The sequence below is a fragment of the Rhipicephalus sanguineus genome, unplaced genomic scaffold, assembly GCF_013339695.2.
Source record: "Rhipicephalus sanguineus isolate Rsan-2018 unplaced genomic scaffold, BIME_Rsan_1.4 Seq256, whole genome shotgun sequence".
NCBI lineage: Eukaryota > Metazoa > Arthropoda > Arachnida > Ixodida > Ixodidae > Rhipicephalus > Rhipicephalus sanguineus.
Window position 1 is genome coordinate 1,880 of NW_023614884.1, and position 18,409 is coordinate 20,288.

Genomic DNA, 18,409 nt, shown 5'->3' on the forward strand with positions numbered 1-18,409 from the left:
TCTGCTACAATGCTGTATACCTGCCACTGTGGCTTGGTAGATTAAATACAAGGTCAAATCGTGGCAGAAAATTTTGGATTGAGGTGAAAAGCGAACCTTTGCATAACTGCATTACCATGCACATTGGGGAACCCTATCCTGCTTTAAATTATTCTTGAGCCCTCCACTGCTCAATGTGCATCATAAAAATTTAGTGGTTCCAGCCCATAAAAGCCCAGAACTATATCATTTTACAATGCTTTTGTATATGGTATGATTGCTGCCTCTGAAATGTAAGAATAATTCTTATCAGTGGCTCGCAAAATAAGACAGCAGCCACAAGATAAGTAAAACCGTATAAGATTCCCCTCAAGTAAGCTACCACTGGCAAGCAGTGATATATGAGTATAGGGGTCACTTCACAGAATAATCTTTCATAGTGATGTGAGGTATCCTTAACATCAATTCATTAATTTCAATAAATTAATGCAACTGAAAGGTTTATCACAAAAGATCAGAACACTACACAAAAATATTTATGTACTTTTGCACTAGCTGAATGTGTGAAACTAGTGATTGATACTATACCCTATCACATGTTTGCCACATTCTCAAAATCCATGTACATACCTGGCCAGGATGCCGTGGTAGGAGAAGGCATAGCACTTGGGTGCGAATCTGTTTATAATAGCGTGGAACGATTCCACACCATAGGTCTGAAAGTTTGGCGACATCTGTCTGATGTCTTCCAAAAGACGCTTATTTGACAAGATGCTGCACACCTTGTCATAAGCATCTGTCCCTATAAAAAAAAAGCAGAAAGAAGGGTATTCAAGTGAAGGTTTGAGACTTTGTAAGTGTATCAGTCACACAGTTGACATTTTTTTAAAAGGGCCCTGCACCACAAATTACGCATATTGTTTTTATCAGCCATTTCCTTGCTATGGGTCTTGATGACTGCTGTGGCACAAGTGAACATGGCGAAAGCAAAGCGTTTGAGATTTTAATATGTTTCCCAAGTGGGTTCCCACACCGAGTGCAGCCTTGTATATCAAAAAAAATTTCTGGGAGCGGAAGTGAGGTATCATGCTGGGAATATGCTGGGCGTGTTGATTAGTTAGAAATAAAGAATACATTGCACATGCTTGCGATCTACTCAGTGTGATGAATTTACAAATTGTGCTGTGTTTCACAGTTTTCAGAGTTGTGAAAAAGACATGAATTTGTGAATTGTGATTTCGAATTCTGAGCAGCCGACATACTTGGTGCAATCGAACAGCCTACACAAAGCGCACACCTCATCAAAACATGGTACTTTGCATGTCTGCATCAGAGCAAAACCATTCATTCCTGTATAAAAAAACACAAAATTTTCTCCTGTCCTCACCGTTTCTAACCCCTCACTTGTCAGCACAGAGACGCCTGCTAACCCATGCAGTACATAATCCGGCAGAAAGTGTGGTGGCCGCTCGCGGCATGAAGGCCACAATCTGCTGCATTGATCTTGTACAACATAGTGTGAGCCGTGTTTTCACTGGAACTAGATTAATACGTAACTGGGCGAGTGGAATACAAAAAGGTATGCCAATTTCTGTCCTCTGATTTCATTTTGCAGTTGTAAGCTTCAAAGCTGTATGCTGTTGCATGCGCCTATCTCCAAAATTCTTCTTGCATTCAATTCAAGACAATACAAGGGACACGTTGCAATGCAACACTTGGCTAGTAACGTTTGGGTGCATAGCCCCTTTAGTGTTTTTGAAAATTTGACTCCACACATCAGCACTACATTACCTGGTTGCAACCATTTTCTCGGCTCCAATTCATTGTGCTGGCACTTTGGGTACAGCACACTGTGTCCCTCGTGCTTGTCCTTGATGTGGTTGAGGACGGACATCCAAACAGCCACAGCCATATCACCATCACCACCACCAACTTTCACGGAAAAGTAGAGGTGTGAATTGATTGATTTTATCCAAGGGCCGATGGCTTCACAGCCTCTAGATTTAGTGGCTGCCACAAGTTGCTTCTTAAGACCTGCACAGATAGGAGTTTACATAGCATCATCAATTGTGAAAAAAAAAATGTGTTCCATACTCATCGCCATGACAATGAGTGGCACTGGCTAACATTTCCAGAATTACGCACAGAAATACTCAATAAATTGGATGGGGGAACGACCGTTGTCATAGGCTAGCCATAGGTCGGCAAGCTCACTCATGAGTAGACTCACTCAGACTCAGATTGAGCCGTGAGTCTGAATGATTCTGGGTGAGTAATATTTTGGTGGGCTTGAGTCCGAGTGAGTCCGGTTGAGAAAAATTTTAGTGAGCCTGAGCCCGAGTTAGTCCGATTGACGAAAATTTTGGTGAGTCTGAGTCCGAGTGAGCCCTAAGCGCAAAATATATTTCTTGAGTGACTCTGAATGAGCTTCAAACTTTTTTGCCGATCTATGAGCCATCTACACAACTTCAACATTACTATCAGCCTTATGTCGGTTCATGTTTATACTCGTGTCGACTCAACATACTTCAAAGCACTAGCGTTCATATGCCAGCTCATTATTTATTAATCAGAGGCATGAGTTGCGAAAAAGTGGGGGGAGTTGGTTGACCTCCCCCCACAAAGTCTTTCACAGGAAGTTCTTGATAAAAATATCTCGCGTGAGTCACCTATTCCAATAAATATGTCCTTACTGCATTGCAACCACTGATGACTTATATTTGAAAATACGAGATCAAAATGCACCGAGTAGAGCACCAATTATGCGAGATATTAGTGTTAAAGAGCATTGACACCGTGGTCGAAAAAGCCATTTGCTAATGGACTCATGAGTCGACTCACTCCGACTCAGATAGAGCCGTGAGTCTGAGTGAGTTCGAGTGAGTAATGTTTTGGTGAACTTGAGTCTGAGTGAGACCGGCTGAGGAAAATTTTAGTAAGTCTGAGTCTGAGTAAGTCCGGTTGAGGAAAATTTTTTGTGAGTCTAAGTTCGAGTGAGCTCTAAGAGCAAAATATACGAGGGTTATTTAAAAAGCAAGGGCCATTCCTTCCCAAAAAATAAATATTCATTAGTAAAAGTTTTTATTGGCGGGTTTAGTTTAGTACAGTCCTACTTCACTTTTCTACATAATCACCGTCAACTTCTAAGCACTCTTCGTACAGCTGCACCCGTTTCTTTAGTCCCTCTGCATTGAAAATTTGCCGCCCGAGAATTCTTTCTTATTTGAGTTGGTCGGTAAGCATTTCTGGTATCCACCTTGCGCACACTTTGTGAAATCTGAGCTTTTCAGTTACAATCATGTAAATTGTAGTGCGGCCAAGAAATTTATCCAACAGACCACTAACTGTCATTCGTCGATCTAATCGCAATTCGCGATCCTTGTTGAACAGTTTCATCGGTCTTGACACCGAGCCTGCCACTCCGCTCTTCGTCGTGCTCATAGCGTGGTCATTTGCGAAGTCTCGACATCATTTGCTGACCTTTCCTTCACTCATCACTGTAGGCCCATAAACTAGGCACAACTCCCCATGAATTTGAGAAGCTGATGATCCTTTTGCATTCAAACATTGAATTACAGCTCCTTGACAACAGGCGGGAGAAGCGATTCTCTTGGACATTTTCATCTCCATTTCCCATCAAGCAGGCAGCCATTGTAGCCAGAACAATAACTTCAATACCTTCTCGAAGAATTAAGAGATAGTGCTGCACAAATAAATTACTATTCTGACATTTAAATATTTAAGTATTAGCAAACGGTCCTTACTTTTTGAATCACCCTTGTATTTCATAAGTGGGTCTGGGTGAGCTCCACATTTTTTTGCCGACCTATGGTCATAGCTCAAAACTGATAGAGCAGCAGACGTGTGGTTCGAAGGTTGGCCCCCACTGAGAGCAAGTCGCTTTTTTGTCCGATTTAATTCATTACCATGTATGTCATAATTACTACACCACATTTAAGATCGACACATACTGTCGGCTACGTCTTCATTAGGTTGTGTACAAAAGAAATGAGCCCTTAATCTATTTCTCTTCTTACATCAGTAGCTAGCACTTCAGTAAATAAAGACTGCCAAACTAACCTTTGCTGACGTGCCACGAATCAATTAGATGGCTGGTACCAGGCCTTACGGTCTTGAAAAACTTTCTCACTTGTGCATGCCTGTCAGTCACCACCTCGTGCACTGGTACACCACTGTCATCAAGGTGCTGCAGTGCCCTCTTGAGTCCTTCGAGCTCCATGTGGTTGCTCGATGCAACCTCGTTTGACTGCACATAAAAAAATATATGAGAATTGAACAAATGCATAAAAAAATACAATTAACACTTAATCATTAGTGCTGAAAGCAATTTGTTACCTGGACAAGCCTGACGTCCACTAGACGATTGACTGTTGTCTCTAACAACGAGTAAGTGCCATACTTGGCAGTATATCCCGGCGAGTCAGCACGGCTGTCCCCAGCCAGCTTTACTCCAGCCGACTTGAGCTGCTCCAGCAGCGCCTGCTGCTGTTGTACCCACACCTGTAAAAGCGTAAGAAAGAAGACTATACAGGCTGAGCACAGTACGCACTTGAGGCAATGAAACTTCCAATACCTAATGGAAGTAGAAAAAAATATTGTTTAAAAGCGAAAGTAAAAAATACTTTCTTGCAAGATATGGATGACGAAGTGCCAAGTACCGAGGCACAAATTCAGCAGCCACCTTGCTTGTTTTTTAAATACACAGTAGCTTACACTTCTATATGCAAAACAGCTGTATAGAGGAGTTTTCTATGCAACCTCTTTTGGTGAAGGTGTCCCAATGACTGCCTACATCACGCTACAAGCACAAAAGTTTGATGCAGCTGCCAACTTGATTCCTCCCTGATGGTTGATGACTGAACCAGTGCATCCCAGCCTTCTCCTGCTAGGCTTATCGCAGTTCCTCATGAAATGAGAACATTCTGCAGTGCTGATGACTGTGATATTGACAGTTAAAATGGGATACCACCATAATGCTTGCCAACATCATCTGTTACTTGAAAGGAAATGCTCAAGTTTGGTTTTCGATGCATTATAGACAGATATGACCGCAGCTAGGAGCTCTGCAAAGAAGAACTACATGACCTATTTGGAAAGCCCCCAGCATATTAGGTAGCTGCCAAGGGCCTACACTCCCACAACAAGCTGTCAACTATACCACACGTGCCACACATTATGGATTTGCTCACTCTCCTGAAAAGCTAACCGTACTGTGACTAAAGCAGAAAAGGTGTGGCACGTTTACAGGCATCACAGACGACGACGTGTTTCACATCCTTATCGTTCAGAGCCACCAGCATATACACTACTGCAGGAATGCCAACATTTAGACGAAACACCACTGCAACTTAATTGTACAATGGTTCACCTGCTTCAGCGTAGCCAACAATATCTGATACCTTGATATACACTGCTCGCCATGAAACTGAAGCACTGATCACAGTAATTGTGAATTCTAATGTTTCGTCAACTAACATGGACCCACACATCATGGCTGACACAACCACACCGGCTGACGCAACCACACCGGCTGACACAACAGCATGGCTGACACAACCACACCGGCTCTAATTTGTCAACTGCAAAGAGGACCCCACCCCTCTTCTGGCTTTTTCCAGCTGCCTGACATTTTTAGCGGCCCCACAAACACAGTCATGCAACGATATTCAATACCTTGCTGACTGCTGGTATCAAGAAGTCCTGCTGTATGCGGTAGTACGTTCTAGCAGAGAAGCAGGCGATGCCAGCATTCTGCAAGAGGCGCAGAGACTGGGTGGGGCTCCCACCAGTGAACAGGATGCTGGCAGCTATGGCGATGTTACCCAGCGCATAGTTGCCGCTCTTTGGCTGGCTCTGCCAGGTCAACAAATGGCCATCTTTGCACAACGTTGTCACAACCACCATGGACCCAAACAGCTGCAAAGAAATTGAAATAATTTTATGCAATATTTTAAGAATGCTCCAGCAACCTCTCTACATGACATTTTTTTGTAGACTTGTGCTGCACCAAAAGGGAAATCTGAGAAGAGAAGCAAGTACTGAATTCCTTCTCAACTTATAGAAAAGGCAAAGAAAGTGGAGTGCAAAGGTTTTCTCGACAAAGTAGCAAGCAAACTGGCATGTAAGATGATTTTGATATACCTCTACTGATGCTTCCGCAGCAAGGCGACATGTTCTGCAGATTTTCATCAGTTCTAGCAGATTTTCTTCATAAATTATGAATTTCCGTACTGCCATTGGCTCCGCTGCTGCTGCTTCTTCCTCAGATGATCTGTAAGCCATGCATTTTTAAGCACTTTAGTCAGCACAATTGTTGTCACACAGTCCCACATGGCATTTGTAGCGAATGCATAATATTAGCTGAGCCTACATGCAGCACTCTGTAGCCACACCACTCTTTGTGCTGGCATTAAAATGAAAACAAAGACACATAGTTGCTCACATGCACTGCAAGCAAAACATTTAGCTTACATTAAAGAATCCATCCAAGAAGGTGCATATGTCTGGTCTGCAGGGTCATCTCTAAAAACAGCCGATTCTTCTTCAGAGTCGCTGAGCAAGACTGGCGTGGACGCTCTTTGATTTGTTTCTTCGAGCAGCTCAAGGTCTGCGAGTGTAATGTCTGTTTGGCACCCTGCAAAGTCAATGACATCAAACACTGCCACTGTAATAGAGTCAAACATAATGTAATAATAATAATAGCTGGGGTTTAACGTCCCAAAACCACGCTATGATTATAAGAGACGCCGTAGTGGAGAGCTCCGGAAATTTCGACCACCTGGGGTTCTTTAACGTGCACCTAAATCTAAGCACACGGGCCTCAAACATTTTCGTCTCCATCGAAAATGCAGCCGCCGCGGCCGGGATTCGATCCCGCGACCTTCGGGTCAGCAGTCGAGCGCCATAACCACTAGATCACCCACATAATGTGGGTGAACAAACACAGCAGCCTTCAGTGAGCTTTCCTGCCTTGAACTTATTCAATGTGGAGTGAAAAGTGGCAAGTTTGACTTATTTACTAGGAAATAATATGACACATAAACAGGAAATTAAAAGATAGAGCACCTCATTCGCATGGTTACTCGGAAGTAAAATGTACCACAAGCATACATTTCATCTCGGAGTACGCTTCGGAATATGAATGAAGCTCCCAATCATAAATGACTTAATGACACATGACAAGGCCAAGGTACGATAAACACGATCAAAAAAAGGCATTTTCAATAACCCTTGCTGTTTCCTATCGCATTTTACGCTGACATACTCTGACGATGTCGCAGAAGTTGCAATGGCAAAAAAGACGCACAGAAATGCTACATGTTTCCAAGTACGAATATTGACGTGAAAAATTGTAATATTATCCCTAGTGAGGGGCATTGATGGTTGCAAGTTTGAAGAAATACTGAAGATGCTATGGGAAGTTTTTAACATGCTTTGAATTCGGCACACTACGAACCACCAGTGTCTAAGAAACACCAACAAGAAAGGGGAGAAGCTCAGTGGGGCAAGAAAAAGTAAAAATTCCACAATACGTTGGAATCTAATTGCCACAAGGTCTCCTTGGGTTTACAAAGAAAGATTGAAATCAGAACTGATGTCTGCGCCTAGAGTCATTCTTTTTTAGCGTGTTTTTATGTCACTTGGAATGGTACATAGTATTGGGAAAAGATTAAATACATCCCAGCCCATGTAATGTGGAACATATTAAAGTTAAATTTTTGTATTTGATTTTCTGCAAGTGTGACGTTGAAGAACTTAAATATTGTCCTTTGCTTTGGTCCCATATTCACTTATTTTTCAACATTCAAGGTGGAAATATTAATAACTGCTAATACCAACATCATACCTGCTACGCACGATTGTGCTGATGCTAAACTCTGCAGATGGCACATTTATGTTCTGAGAAATCCATGGCTTCCTTTCCTATGGTTTAAAGGCACAATGAATTAAAAATCTAGGCCCACTGTTTTGTTTAGCTGCGTAACGTAGCCACATTGCAAATTAATCCTAACATGGAATGCCGTTAGCTGGAACAGTCTTCTTTATTAGGAGCTTGATCAAACACCAAGAGCATTGTCACACCGGAGCCTTTGTAAGCTGCATACTGAAACACTAGCGAAGTGAACTTTGTGGACATGTTAGTACTTGAATTGAACCACCATACTGGGAACAAAATTTTTACACGATAAGAGTCAGTGGCGAGTGTGGTGACACACCTTAAATTAAATCTTACAGCTGTCTCATAACAAAGAATGCACCATAAACACACATACCAATTTCAGCACTCGTTTGAACTGCTTGGACACCGAGGCTTTGCATCTTAGTCGTTGCTGAAGTCTGGGTGGCTTTGGAGGCCAGTTGCACATCGCACTGTGTTTGGGCGTTGTGCTTTTCATTGCACTGTGGGGAAGCTGCCATGTGCATAGCGATCACACTGTCACTGTCGGAAGGAACTTGTGAATCTATGGACAGAAAATTATGCCGAAAACTCAAATGATTTTTAAACCTAATCACATTGGAAGTGTTGGCTTGTAATATTATTATTATTACTTGGTTTGGATACACAAAAAGCATGAAGACAGAGAAAATATGGAGGGAACAGGCTGCCAAGTCCCACATAAAGGGGCACAACGCCTGCCTGCTCCTTCGGGAAGGGGAAACATACATAGAGGAAAGGAAAACAGTAGGAAAGAAAAAAAAACAAATAACATAGACAAGTACGTCAGAAATAAGTAGTCGCATGGAAAAATGTCACCACAATGATTGAGCTGAAAAACGCGTTTTTCTGCTTTACAAGCCGTAAGCGTTTGGAGCTTGAATCAACAAACCTGGGCTTGAGAACTGCGATGTTTCGTCGACGATCGGTGGTTCGTAAGGACTCTCGCACGAAGTCCCACTGACACGAGATTCCTGCAATATATATTGAGAGATACATTTTACTGTAAGTATCGTGACACGTGCGACAGAAATTTCACGCGCATTGCAACCCGCGCGGCCCGAAACAACAGGCATACGCACCTCGCAGCAGAGACGCTTGCATGTAGGCTCTGATGCGGGACTTGCATCGCGATGCTTTGCTGAAGCAACGTACAGCGTGGGCACAGCTTCTGGCTCAAGATATTGCTTCTTTGACAGCTCTATGCCGAACTCAAGGAGGTAGCGATGGTTTCCGGCCCGGTAGCAGTCGGGTCCGAAGTGCAGCGAGCAAATCCGGCTTCGCTTGGCTGGCGTCCAGTCCCAGTTGCGATCGCGACGCACAAAATCTACCCACATTTGCCTCTGCGCTGGGTCATTCGGAAAACTGTGCATGCAAACGTCACCCCCGCTCTTGGTATGACAGCCTTTGACGATACAGCAAGTAGGTGCCATCGCAAAACAGGGATGCGGTGATCGGAACAGGCAATCCAAATCACACTCGCATCCTTTCGCATACACCAGAGATGTTGCAGCGCTCGATCGCTCTCGATGCGACGACGAAGCGTCGCGGCAAAACAGCGCACAGCACTACTACGAATAACGCCAGTCGGCCGAGCACCTGTTGTGAGAGTCGAGAAGGCGCGCGCGCGTCTTTTTTTTTTTCCCATTTTATTTCAGTCGTCATCACAACGTGCACACATATACATGACGTCACAACTTTCGCAAAAGCTGACTTGATACGTCATGCACTGTCCATTGCAGTGGAGCTGCCTTGCAGATGCTGGACGATGAAAACTTTAAAATCAAACTAAAATATTTTATACGTGTTTCCTGGCTCCGGTGTGGGGAGAGCGTCAACACTACATGCCAAGGAAACGATATACGTCCGTATTGCAACACCTCAAAATCGTGTCAGTACTCCTTTAAGGGTCCCCCAATTTTTTTTTTTTTTTTTTCATGTAGCGGTTGTGCCCGTTTGTAAACGTAGTCGGTTGTGATCACGGAGTTAAGAAATATTCCGTTGCTGTAAACTTGTGGGCCGTTGTCGCTTTCGATCCAGTAGCTTATGGTGTCTCCGCATGTCATTGCTAGGTTTCTTTTCTGTGCGCGCGCTTCGCCCTTGTTTCTGTTCACAGAACCGCGATGTGGTCGCAGAAAACGAGGCGTAAAGACAGCACCTGTTTTGTCCCATATTGTACGAGTGGCTACCGCTCAAACAACGAGCGGTTCTCATTGTTCAGCGCTCCTGTGGACGCAGAGATTTAATTAAGTTTAGCCGAGTGGGAGAATAATATAAAGAGCACAAATCGAAGACTAACTCCGGCGGCTGTCGTTTGTGAGAAGCACTTCAATAATTGCTACACTGAGCGTCGTTAGGTGATTACATAGATAATTAGTCAAATATGTGTCGTTAGGTGATTAAATAGATAATTAGTAAAATATGTGTCGTTAGCTCATTAAATGGATAATTAGTAAAATATGTGTCCTTAGGTAAAAAAACAGATCATTAGTAAATGTAAGGTAATTAGCTGCAAATTGCCGTGAATTTAGCATTTGTAGTCATGTGTCGCATGTAATAGAATTTTTCGAAGAAACAGCCGGTATCGCGCAGCGTATTAATGATAACTGTGCGTACGATCGCTTGTTAGTGCTACGAAATCACATTCCTTCGATTACGCTTTGCACCCCAACCAACGTTCCGTAGCGCAAAACTGCATTGGGGCAGCCCGTCGGCGTCTCTCACAGGCGCGCGCGTCGGCTAGAGACGCCGCTCGGCTAGGGTCCCTAGCTCGGCATAGCATGGTCCCTACGGCTATCGCCGTCTGGTGGCCGCCGGTGGAAGGCATCATTCTCCGTGCCACCGCGACGCCCGCGGTCGGCACACTAGTAAGTATATTCTAGGCCACGACCTACTATACTCCTGACCTGCCCAGATGTCCCCTCTCCAGCGCCCACGTTCTAGTTCATACCTTCTGCCGCTAGGGATGTCACCTACGAGCGTCGTGGCGCTAGTCAGCACCTGTTCGCTGACGTCAGCTTCAACGCTCGTGATGATGTTTCGCCAGCACAGAGCGCTCATATAATGTAATTATTATTCATAAATGCAAAATACTTTGGAAATAAAAATACGGAAAGTTAATTAGAACTTTTTTGCATTTAAAAGGACACAGCCGTCCTACACTATGAAAGTCTACGGCTTCTCACGTTAGTCAACCAGCGCGCAGTAAATACTTAACCGCACAGAATAGCTTACTTGACCCTCGGTCTAAGTTTCGAGAAACAGTCACATAATGCCGGCAGTTCGTCACATAATACAGGCGTTCTTACTCCAGCGCCGTCCAAACGGTCGCAGAGTAGCAGACGAACAGGTTATAGGAAGCGCCACCTACGGCAAGCGGTTGAACGAGAGCGGGGACGCGCGCTCCCATAGGACCCCCGATATCTGGGCAGGAGCAGACGACGCAGGAGCAGACCATAGAGTTTCCTAAAATGACCTAGAGGGAACTCTGGCGCTGCGATCGTTCAGCCACCATGGGAATGATGGGTAGTACACAGATTTGCCTAGTCTTCGTGCTTGTGGGCTTCGAACGCACTTGTGGCTTTGTTTATTGCTATGTTTTGGTTTTCTTTCGGATAAAAGAATGGATCGTTGTGAACTTCGTGACCAGATTTGAATCGGTGAGCCTAAAGAAGTTAAAGTGGTGAAGTGAAACTGCTGATTTTTGCTGAATTCGTATTGCGACAAAGCGGATGCAGGTGACGCGGAGCCAAACGGAGCCGAAAGAACGAAGTTTAGACAAATCCGTGTACTACCCATGATTCCCATGCTGGCTGAAGCGCGATGCATTGCAGCTCCCATAGACACTAGCGCCAGAGTTCCCTCTAGTAAGTATTGTAGGAAACTCTATGGAGCAGACGACGCAGACGACGCAGGAGCAGACGACGACGATGCCGTCGTCGTCTGCTCCTGCGTCGCCGCTGTCCCCCGCTCGCTCCGGCAGCCCCCTCTCCGCCCTCCCTGAATTTCTCTCGTTTCCATAACGTACACTGTGGTCAATTACTCATTACGAGTATCTTACATACTTACTTTAGTAGGGTAGTGCTACCGCATACAAGTTGAGCGAAATGACAACGCTGATCACACAAACTTGCTGCAATAAATTATTTTATTGCGACTGCATCGATGTTTACACAAAACGAACGACACGTAAGTAGCGTTTTAGCATGTATACCAGTGAATAACATGCATGTATAAGCATTTATATGCAAAGAAGGTACGTACTACGCATAGCCCCACCACAGATGTCCGGAGCACAGAAGCTGCCCAGCGTTGGATGATAAATACACCGAACTGCACGAAGCCTTCGCTGGTATAAGAAAGGTATACCGCTAAAGTCTCTGCACTTCTGCTGCTCAAGATGTCGCACCACTTCATTCACAGTATTCAGCAAACTGTCTATAACTGATATGAACATATCCGCGTCCCTTGCACGACCACCAGTGCTACCAGTGCGGCATGACTGTTTGTTTTCTGGTTTGCGCTGGCACCAAAAGTGCGTCACTTTCAAATCTTTTTAGCCTTCGCGCTATACACGCTTCTGGCAGCCTAAAATTAAATGAGAAACGGTTTTTCATGCATATTTATCTGAAGTCTTACAAATAAAATCGGCGAAAAAAAGGCTTAGATGGCGTTTCGATTACCGCTGCCGGCGGTGCGCTGTCGTCGTTTCGATGGGGGCGACACCTGAAGGCCCGGACGCGAAGCTCGCATCATGCCACTGGTATTGCCAACACTTTGCCGGTATACACCTTTTGTATACACCGGTATACACGCATCATGCCAACACTTTACCGGTATACACCTTTTCACGGGAGAGAAAAACGCCGCCATGTTGGGCTGCGCGCGGGAGTACAAAGGCCGAGGTCACAGCCTCGGTAGTGCATTTTTGGGGGGTCACGCCTATTTAGCGCAGCCCAAAGAGGACTATGGCGGCGCCCAGGGAGCCGTCTGTGAAAAGGTCTCTAGTGTTCTAGAATATACGTCACCGCCACGCCGCGACGTCACTGTCCCGCCCATTCGCCAGACTCTCCCCATATACGGCCCTGGCGTTTGCATGTGGGTAAAGCCATGGAGAAGGAGAGCGCAAATGCTGCTCAACGGCGCAGAATAGCCGAGAAGCTTATCTCATCGGATCCCGAAGTAGTTGCCTGGCAATTACCGGTTCAGCGTACGAAGAATGAACAAAAGAAGGCTAATAATCCTAGACAACCTGGAAAGCTAAGAATAATCAGCTGCACCTTTGCTAACGCTATATCCTGGCATAGCCGGGCTAAGCCACTGCAAATTTTTTTCTCCATAGCTGCCATCCAGTAAATCCTCTCCGCCTCTCTGACTTTTCGCTTAACGCTCTTTGTTGACATATTGCTTACACTACCAGCCGTATATTTACTAGTGAGCCTCCTAATTATTTTTCTCCACTGTATGTCCACGCTCGTATACAAATAACGGAACACCTTCTCTGTCCATCTACTCTCCTTCATATTCCTTAGCCTTTCTTCGAACCTTATTTTGCTCTGACCCTCCCTCGCCTCAAAACCTGTCCATCCCATATCGCCCTTGACAGCCTCATTTGTCGTCTTCCCGTGAGCACCCAACGCGAGGCGTCCCACAGTCCATTGAGTTACATCCATTCCCGATTGCACCTCTGCCCTAATGCACACCACTCAGTTCCGAAAAGTAAGCCCCGGAACCACTACACCTTTGTACAGACCTCGAAGCACCTTCTACCTATTGTATCCCCACAACCAGGGGCGGCGCCAGGATTTTTTTACTGGGGGGGCACCCACGACAAGTGGGTTCCTTCAGGGGGGTTATAATAATATCTGGGGTTTAACGTCCCAAAACCACGCTATGATTATGAGAGACGCCGTAGTGGAGGGCTCCGGAAATTTTGACCACCTGGGGTTCTTTAACGTGCACCTAAATCTAAGTACACGGGCCTCAAACATTTTCGCCTCCATCGAAAATGCAGCCGCCGCGGCCGGGATTCGATCCCGCGACCTTCGGGTCAGCAGCCGAGCGCCATAACCACTAGACCACCGTGGCGGGGCCCTTCAGGGGGGTTGAGAGGCTGGGAACATATGCATTGTATTTTGACTATGCTTGCTCTTGGGGGGGCAAAGAGGGGGCAGGCGGAAATTTTGACCCCCCACTGGCGCCGCCCCTGCCCACAACGCTCTGTACTTCATTATTGCAGCATTCCTCTTTCCTTTTTCTGCCGAGGCTTTTTCCTGTACCTTCATGTGTCTATCACTCTCATTTACCCATACCCCGAGGTACTCGTATTCGCTTACCCTCGGTATTTCTTGGTCCTGTATTGACACCGCCTGATCACAGGGATCATTGAATACCATCAATCCACACTTCGTCACACTAAATTCTAGTCGAAGTCCCCCTTCCTTTCCGCATATATCCGCCAGCCGCTGTATATTCTCGACTGTCCGCAAATAAGACGATATCGTCCGCATGAAATAAACCTGGAAGCTTAATTCTGCTCAATCATCGCGCCGCCCTGTTTGTGTGACAGATTAAAACCAATATTGCTACTTTCTAGCGCTTTTTCCATACTCACCATGTACAGCATGAATAACAGCGGGGACAGAGGGCATCCCTGTCTCAGCCCCTTGCTAACCTCAGCGTTCTCTTTGCTACTCATTCCTTCCCATTCTATCCAAACTGTATTTTCTCGGTATATCTCCCTCAAAAGCTGTATAGAGTCGTGGCATATGCCAATTCCTTTCAATATATCCCACAAAATTTCCTGATTAACGTTGTCGTATGCCCCAGTGATGTCTAGAAAAGCCACGCACAAGGGCCTGTTTTCTATCTTAGATATTTCTATACACTGAGTGAGAACAAACAAGTTATCGTCTAACCGCCTGTCGACTCGAAATCCATTCTGAAGTTCTCCAAAGATATCGTTACGTTCTGCCCATGTTTCTATTTTCATTTTTACTGCTTGCATCGCCAACCTGTATAGTACCGATGTAATCCATGGTTAGTGGTCTATACGAGCGAATCTTATTGTTTTCTCCCTTGCCTTTATAGATTAAGTTCATTCTACTTTTTCGCCAACTGTCCGGTATTTGTCTGTTCTTTAAACATTTTTCTACGGCTTTCAGCAATGCTTCTTTAGTGTTATGTCCTACTTTTGCTTTTTTAGCGCAAAAAAACGACACCACAAGAAAGAAGACGGAACACAGCGCTACTCTCAACTGACATGGTTTATTGCGTCACTCCACTCTTTATAGCAACCAGATACCACTAGGACATGCGTCGTGCACTCTTATGCGCACAACCACCACACCTTGGACACCTGAGCGCAATCATGAATGCGAATCCAAAAAACAAAACTCAGAGGAAAACAAGGTTATGGAAGGCACACTAATGCACTGCCGACCCCAATGATTGAATGAAAAAAGCTTCTGATATTTCTCGGGTGGTGGTGTCACGACTCTTCTTTAAGATAGTGGTTAGTCTAAACAAGGCTTGACAATTGCATTTTTTGCAGTGTTGAGCTAAATGTGAGCCTGTACCAGTCGGCAAGGATCGCTCATGCATCTTTAAGGCGCTCATTCACACAGCGGCCTGACTGACCTACATACACTTTGCCACAAGAGAGTGGAATTTTGTAGACCACCCCTACGCTGCACTCAACAAACTTCTGGCGTCTCTTTTCACATTGCGGCTTTTTGTTTTCTTTACAAACACGCCTGCACAGCATAGACAGTTTCCGGGGGGCAGAAAATACAACCGGGATTTGGTACCTAGTGGCCACATTCTTAAGATTGCGAGCCACTTTATGGCAATACGGCACTACTACTGGCTTCTTCTCTGCGTCGTTTCTACACCTCTGGCGCTTGCCTTTCAGCTTCTGAAGCAAAACTTCAGAGACCGACGTCACTACCAGACTTGGGTAACGCGCATCCTGCAACCTTTTTAACTGCGCGTTAAAGCTCTGGTTAGCTGTGTGATGGCACGGCTTCATTAATGATGATTGAAGACACATCATGCCAATGACACGTTTCACAACCTTAGAGTGCGCAGACTCGTATGGCAGAAGACCCTTACGTGCACGCGGCGAGTACATCCAGCAGGCATGACTTGCTTGTAAGGAAAGTTGTAGATCCAGAAACTGCAGATTACCGTCCTTTGTGAGTTCGTGTGTGAAGGTTAAACCCTTGCCGTTGTCCGTGAACAGAGATAAAATATCAGCTACTGCGCCAGAGCCTTTGTGGTTAGTTTGTTTTATCACAACAAGGAAATCGTCAATATATCTAAAAATCTGGACCAGGTCATTGTCTAAAACACTCTTAAGAGCACGGTCGACAAAGGACAAAAAATATTACAAAGAGCAGGCGCCACACACGAACCAATACACACACCCTTTTTTTGAATAAATAGCTGGTTTTCGAACGAGATAAAAGTTGCGCTTAGATAAAACTCAAGAACGGACAAGAATTTTTCTGAGGACATTCCAGTAGCATTGCGAAAGTCTAACTCGCCATTTTCTTCGATGCAGGCCATCACACAGCGAAAAAGCTCATCGTGCGGTATCGAATAATATAAATTTTCGACGTCCACCGAAAAAAAGTTGACAACTGAGTGGTTGTCTCTCAGAAAGGAAACAACATCGGAGGAGTTTTTTATGCCGAAAGGATCTTCAATGGTTAGCAGATTCAACTGTTTTTGCAAAAAACGGCTAACTAATATCTGTCAACAATTGTTTTCACTGACTATTGCACGGAAAGGCACATCCAATTTGTGCGTCTTAGCAGTGAAAAAAACTTCAAGAACGAGCACATTGCATTCCCAATGGGCAACCAATAACTTTGGGACGCCTATCGGACCACTTTACTGGACATTACGTACATCCGGCGGATGCACGACAAATACCGTGGGACGTTCAACGGGACGTCCGCAAGACTATATGGCGCAAAGGAATTGAACATCCCGAGTTAATCCCACCGGGCGTCAAAACCGGATATTCGGACGTGCTTGGACGTGTGCAAATTCAGTAAAAATCTTACCCGACGTCCAGAAAACGTCCGTGGAATGACCCATATGCTGGACACAGTGAGGCTTTTGGTCATTATCACGTGCAGAGCTGGACTTTCTGTGTATTTTTGGCACCTTCAGGATATCATATCCTGAAGGTGCCCCAAAATCCACAGAAAGTACAGCTCGGGACGTGATAATGACCAAAAGCCTCACTATATTCAGCGGGGCATCAATGGGCTCATTGTAAATACAGCTCAAAAATCGAGACGCAGACAATAAAAGTAAGGACACAAACAAGCGCTTCTTTGTGTCCTTACTTTTCTTCTACACACCACTTATATCCAATTTCCATGTAGAATTCACATCGGTTTACTACTGAACAAATAATAAATCTGAACATGCAGAGGATGAACACGTACTTCATAAATGACGTTTAGTGTATAGCGCACAAATAATCATGCTTATCAGAAACAATAAATTATCCAATGATCTTGTAAAAGCGGCTTTATTAATGAATAAAGCGCACCGAATGTGGCAGAAAATACGACAGAAGGTGACCGCACAAGGTGAAGCTGATTGACGCAGCAGCAACATAAATTCAAGTTCTGCATGAATGCACTCCAGGTCCCGTCAAAGAAACTGCGCTGGCTCTCACACAAGCTGGCGTGGTCTCGGGCCTCATGTCTTGCCAGCGGCCGTGCTTGTACAAACAGCGGTGAAGAAAAGCTGCATACAAGAAGAAGCAAGTAAGCTAGGTATAATTTACAACAAATAATTGAGCATCAAGTCATTCTAAAGACAGATTTCCAATTACAGATGTGCACAAATGCTGTCATGTATTTATTAACGACAATCATAACTACTCACAAAGCGAGGCACCTGTTGTAGAATCGTTGCACTATTTGTCAGCGACAGGCCGGCATGGTTGTAAGCAAGCAAGCAAGCAAGCAAGCAAGCAAGCAAGCAAGCAAACACTCGATCGCTCGCACGCATACACCCACCCACACACGAGCTGTAACCCGCAGAAGAACAAGATAACCGACCTGGAATAGGGCGAGTAAGTCTGGCTTGCGATTCGCAACGGCGCGTCCTCCGTATATAGTTTCGCGTTCGACCAAGATTCAACCACCAGCAAAGAACTGTCAAAAGTTCTAGCAGTAATGACGAAAAGTCAGGCACACTTAATTTCACTTACCGAAAGAAGTAGGTTATCCGAATAGCTGCTTGCTAGCTGCAACGAAGGTGGCGAGCAGATCAGGCCATTGTTGTAACGGACCGTCGGCGAAAACACACAGTAGAGCTTGTTTCACGAATCACTGATGGAAAATATGCGGCAAATGGCATGAGCACAGTCACTTCATGCCAGATAACAGCCAGTGAACCGTACAGAAAAGCTGGCACGCTACACAAAATGCGAAACGATGACAGCCG

The 18,409-nt window shown here is 45.0% G+C and overlaps 2 protein-coding genes across 3 annotated transcripts; both read right to left on the minus strand.

Moving 5' to 3' along the window:
* Window positions 1-864: 864 nt before the first annotated feature.
* LOC119376864 (uncharacterized) lies at window positions 865-5,904 on the minus strand. Its single transcript, XM_049411497.1, has 5 exons — window positions 5,674-5,904; window positions 4,336-4,500; window positions 4,060-4,246; window positions 1,771-2,013; window positions 865-875 (listed from the first exon to the last, which is right to left on the minus strand). Exons 1-5 carry the CDS (start codon window positions 5,902-5,904, stop codon window positions 865-867), a joined length of 837 nt encoding a protein of 278 aa, XP_049267454.1.
* Window positions 5,905-8,087: 2,183 nt separating this feature from the next.
* LOC125756604 (THAP domain-containing protein 10-like) lies at window positions 8,088-9,413 on the minus strand. Of its 2 annotated transcripts, XM_049411499.1 has the most exons (3): window positions 9,019-9,413; window positions 8,829-8,910; window positions 8,088-8,462 (listed from the first exon to the last, which is right to left on the minus strand). In XM_049411499.1, exons 1-3 carry the CDS (start codon window positions 9,367-9,369, stop codon window positions 8,230-8,232), a joined length of 666 nt encoding a protein of 221 aa, XP_049267456.1. In that variant the 5' UTR covers window positions 9,370-9,413; the 3' UTR covers window positions 8,088-8,229. The 2 variants fall into 2 exon arrangements, with proteins under 2 accessions (XP_049267456.1, XP_049267455.1); XM_049411498.1 differs by having other exon boundaries at window positions 8,829-9,413.
* Between the last annotated feature and the right edge of the window lie 8,996 nt (window positions 9,414-18,409).